The sequence below is a fragment of the Lampris incognitus genome, chromosome 20 (assembly GCF_029633865.1).
Source record: "Lampris incognitus isolate fLamInc1 chromosome 20, fLamInc1.hap2, whole genome shotgun sequence".
Classification (NCBI taxonomy): domain Eukaryota; kingdom Metazoa; phylum Chordata; class Actinopteri; order Lampriformes; family Lampridae; genus Lampris; species Lampris incognitus.
In genome coordinates this window covers 12,617,393-12,622,392 of record NC_079230.1, presented here as the reverse complement: position 1 = coordinate 12,622,392, position 5,000 = coordinate 12,617,393, and the positions used below count along the sequence as shown (strand labels likewise).

General features: G+C 47.9%; 1 protein-coding gene across 1 annotated transcript in view; it reads right to left on the bottom strand.

The window, feature by feature from the left end:
* nhsl2 (NHS-like 2) overlaps nucleotides 1-5,000 on the bottom strand; it is an 83,671-nt gene that overhangs the window by 16,836 nt on the left and 61,835 nt on the right. Inside the window, exon 4 of the mRNA XM_056300852.1 lies at nucleotides 1,137-1,386. Within this exon, the coding sequence (XP_056156827.1) occupies nucleotides 1,137-1,386 (250 nt within the window). The remainder of the gene's footprint in view (nucleotides 1-1,136; nucleotides 1,387-5,000) is intronic.

Below are 5,000 nucleotides of genomic sequence, written 5' to 3'. Positions count from 1 at the left end.
CAACATGGGGGCTTGATGGATCACATCCCCATGTTACCTCCTGCTCGGTCGGGCGTCCCTACAGACACAATCGGGCGTGTCTGAGGGTGGGACACCGGATGTGAACATGTGTCCTGGTTGCTGCACTAGCGCCTCCTCTGGTCGGTCGGGGCGCCTGTTCAGGGGGGAGGGGGAACTGGGGGAATAGCATGACCCCCCCATGCAATGTGGTAGTCTGCAGCCCTCCCCGCATCGGCAGAGGGGGTGGAGCAGCAACCGGGACGGCTCGGTATAGTGGGGTAATTGACCGGATACAATTGGGGAGAAAACGGGAGAAAAAAATCAAAACTATATATATATATATATATATATATATGTAAAATCCAGTGATTCAAATAAATTCTTTAACAAGCAGTACAAGCCTGTTTCATGCCATAAGCAATCATCAGCTGTCAATAAATTTTTTTATTAAGATTTATTGACAGCTGATGATTGCTTATGGCATGAAACAGGCTTGTACTGTCTCATAAGGAATTCACTTGAATCTCTGGGTTATATGTGATAGAGTAATAAAACCCGATGAGAGACAGAAATGCTTTGAGAAACATAAAATATTTTCTCTTTTCTTGTGTTGCTTGTTTTCTCCAGTTCCATGGCGAGCAACATCAAAACCCACTGCTCGAAAGGCGCGATCCATCACTGCAAAATACAGGCAGCGGCTAAATCCATCAAAACACTGCCTTGCGATGCTCACATTAGTGTGCTTCACTAGGGCTATTTTTGGTGGTGGAGTGTTACTAATTTCTGATGGCCAAAAGTAGGGGCAGGGAAAGTAACGCCAACATTCACGCTCCACTTTTTCCAAAGTGATATGAGTCACTGAATCTTGAGATGCGAGACAAAAATCTCGTGTGAAAGTCACGCAGACGCTTTTCTACTAACACAATAAAAAAACTTTCAGTGCTTTAACCTCGAACACACCCATATATGGCAATTCGTCTCACTCTGCTATCTTCTGACTATTGCAATTGAAGCCCGCTGGAAAGCCTAACCCTACTGCCGAACGATGGGTGGTGAGTCATCCATTTTCATTTGGAGCTGACCACAGACCAGGTTTGCATAAATTAGTGCAAGTCCGAATAAGGCCATAACAATACCTGTGAGGTCTAGAGGTATGTGATGAGCCGGTGTGCGTCTTCCCAGAAGGCAGCGGGGTTTGTCTGCGACCGGCGGCCCCGCAGCGGTGGTGGCGGTGCTGCTGCTGCTGCTGTTGTTGCTGCTCCAGGCCAACGGGGGTCGATCTGAGCCGCAGGGGGACGGGGACAGGGAGGGAGACGGGTTGGTCACGGACCTCAGCCCGAACACGGAGGAGGTGGTTTCATCTTCGTAGAGTTGTTTGGACGCCGGCTGGAGCAGGAAGAGGAGGAAAATTATAGTTTTTTTCGGGTTAGGATGGGATTTTGACTTCCGACAGATGTGGTTTCTAGACAAACTGGTCCAACTAATGTGTGGTTGCTGTAAATGTGAGGTCCGGGGAAAATGTGAAGTACCTAAAAGGGTATGATATGAACGGATCACATAGAGAGTAATAGGGATAAGGGTATATTTGATGAAGTATGCGGTGTATTCTTGGCTACAATTGAAGGAACTGCTGTTTGATATGCTTTTCATGTCATTTACCATGATGGCATATATTTTGCCCTCTCAACCCCTTCGTATCTAAGAGAGTGCAGCATCCTACACAGAAGTCCACGTGAAGCAGGTGCTGCTTCTATGGGAATAAAAATGCTTCAAATGTGGGAATTATTTTGTGACTAATCATGCTGCGTTCACACCAAGGAACTGACGGGCACTTTTGTTGCCCGTGTTGCTTTTTGTGTGAGCTCGAGCTTTGTGCCGGAGAACTTTGGAGAACAAAGGAGCGAGGACACGTTATCGTTTTATCGCCCGTTAAGCCGTTTAGAAAAGGGGAGCAAATACATGACAACGTGGTTAAAGGAGGAACGTGGAAGATTAGGAGTGAGCATGAGGAAGATGGATGAAAAAAGGAGAAACACAAAATTTGTGGGTGGATGTTCGTCTTTTGGAATCTATCCGGAAAATGGAAAGGACCTGTGCCGCATTAGATGAAAGAAGGTAGAGAAGGAAGGATGAGGTTTGTGGGTCAACTTCTGTACTAAGCCCAAAATGACAGCATCTTATTTTCACAGAATTACCTAGTTGTTGAAAAGGCACCAAACAAGGCACCAAGGCACCAAAATGGTTTTGTGCAAATGAGGAAAGTGCAACTAAAGAGAAAGCCCAGAAAAAGAGGCGTAGTATCAAGAGAGGGAAAATTGTGTCCAAGAGAACGACAGACTCCTTGATAACCAATACCTTTGTTGGTTGAGTTGCTGGCTTCGACATGACTTTGTGAGGCCAGTGCTGATGTCAGATGACTGACACTACTGTACATCTATCTCAGTGGTCTCCAAACCTGCTCCTTATCCCTCCATCCCCAATTCAACACACCCGATTCTACTATTTACTAGTTACCTTCTCAGTTAACTGAATCTGGACGGGGTTGCACCAGCCATTCATAAATGCTTTACCAAGTTTGTGTGTGATATTTATGTGTGTCGTGTTAGCTAGTAAGATTTAAACTAGCCGTTTGGGAATTTCGGTTTCACTGCTCAAACGTAAGGAATACCATCCATCCATCCATTATCCAAACTGCTTATCCTGCTCTCAGGGTCGCAGGGATGCTGGAGTCCATCCCAGCAGTCACTGGGCGGCGGGCGGGGAGACACCCTGGGCAGGCAGGCCACCATACCGTGGCAGGTAAAGCCTTAGAAACTAGAAACGAGTCAATCGGCTGTGAGACAAAGACCAGTGCGGCTACCTAAAACTGTTCAGCCATGTAAATGTGGCGGTGAACTCAGGAGTCCACGCCGGGCAGAGATGTCCACATCGTCGTACGGTGTATGTCCAGAGAACGCGTGGCCTATCGTGTAAAACCTGCTCAAGGCAAACAGTTTCTCCTTTTTTCTTTAACAATAATGGTTTCAAAAGCTCTAAGTGGGCCGTGCTTTTGTGTTACCGCTGTTGTGTTCTTGGTAATGCTGTAAGCTAATAACTTGTTTAGCTGCGAGCTAGCTTACAGACGCCAAAACTAGCTTCAAGTCAGAAGAAGCACATGTGGCGCAACCCATGTTTATTTGGTGTGGTGTACATGTGGACTTTCAGCTGGCGTTGCAGCTAGGCTTTGTTTTTGGTTTTACACACCTCTGCTGCAGCCGGGCCCAGATGCTGGAGTGAAAACCAACGGGACGGTACTGGGACTGTACCAGCCTGTATGGGATGAGTGTGTGTCTGCGTGTTTGTGTGTATATACTATATGTTTATAGGAAGGCTATATCCACTGATTAATTGAAGTTAACTGTGGAAAATGTCCTCCAGGAGGAAGCCCAGTTGACAAAAGACCGGGTGTGGAGGAAGTGTCTTTTCTCAACAGAGCTGCTCCGGCCGCGACACGCGGTGCATCATTACACTGCGTGGGAACCAGGAAGTGTTCTTCAGCAGATGGAAACTGCCTTATAAAACTTGCTCAATGCTGTTTTCTTTGTTAGTGAGAGGAAAAAGAGGTGTGGAAGAGAGGGGAAAGGATTTTGTGGTGGCGCTTGGAGACAAAGTCGAGCCCCACGGGGAACGTTTATGTCAGAAGTAGCACTTGGCTTCTGTTTAAGACCACCTCTGATGAAAATCAGGTTTTTAACCTTGTCAGCATGTACATGTGGTGGTAGGATAATATTAAAAGACACATCAGGAGCACAATGAGCAGCCAACCCCATGGCTGAGCATATCTGCTTTGAAACTGCGGTGTACCAAGGACAGACTCAAAAGACAGATTTAGTCAGGCCGGATTTCACACGTCACAACCCTAAGGAACCAATCCCGTTCATGGATGGGGTGGCGCTTCACATATCGTTACGTGTACCCACTGTGGCGATGCGAGCCAGAGGTGAAGCGGTGGAGCTATTTATCGTAATTTTGCCAGCTATAAGTTTTGTTTTTGGCTGCAAACTGACAAAAGGAGAAACAGCGAGCCTTCGTTTATTACCAAAGGATCCGAAAACCCGAGAGAAATGGGTGCAGTGTATTTGGAAAAATCGTAACATCCCAGCCAGACTTCCAGAGAAAACGCAGGTTTGCCGTAGCCATTTTCAAGAGCACTGTTTTAAAAAATGTAACCACAAAAACAGGTGGGTTTTGCCACACAACTTATACCGAAGCCCGACACTGTGCCGTCCATTTATCCTGGGGACCCAGCGAGTGCGAGCCGACACGTTGGTCAGCTGGTACGTTTATTTTTCTTTCTTTCTCTAGAGACCGTTAAGGGTCAGACTAGTGAACCCAGTTGCAGGACAGAAAAGGGATGAAGGCGAGTAGAGGAAAGAGGTCTATTGAGGATGACAGGCCAAGCAGGTGGCGGAGAGGTGATGGCATAAAAGCGGCTAGCAGAACCGGGACGTGCCGGTCTGGCGGGCGAAGGAGCGAGCGAGCGCGGCTGGACTGCACCAGGCTCGGGGACCAGCGGCAGGCAGACAGGTGAAGCAGAGAGTGGCAGCACTAAACACAACAAAAAGGTAACTAGACTAGCAAGCAACCACACTCCCGGCACCATCCGCTAAAGCCTCGAGCAGGGGCCTATCCGGGGTTTGTCGCCCATGCAGGAATCGGTAGCCTGCACCCGTCAGCCTACATTACAAGACGCTCCAGCAGCTCCACCTTCCATATGAAAGGTGTGGATACCAACACATCAACGCACCGACACAAGCACAGAACCAGCACAGACAGGAAAATGCCTGTGGGTGTGTGTGTGTGTCTGTTTACATGTGTGTGTTTAGATTAAGTCAGACATCGGTAGCTTAACGTAGCCTCGTGACCAGCCGAACACAAGTCGACCGGCGTATCTGCATGCGTGCGTGTTTGTGCGCGGGTCAAACAAGCGTGTCGGGTCTGCTTTCTTGCTCGTGAAAGGA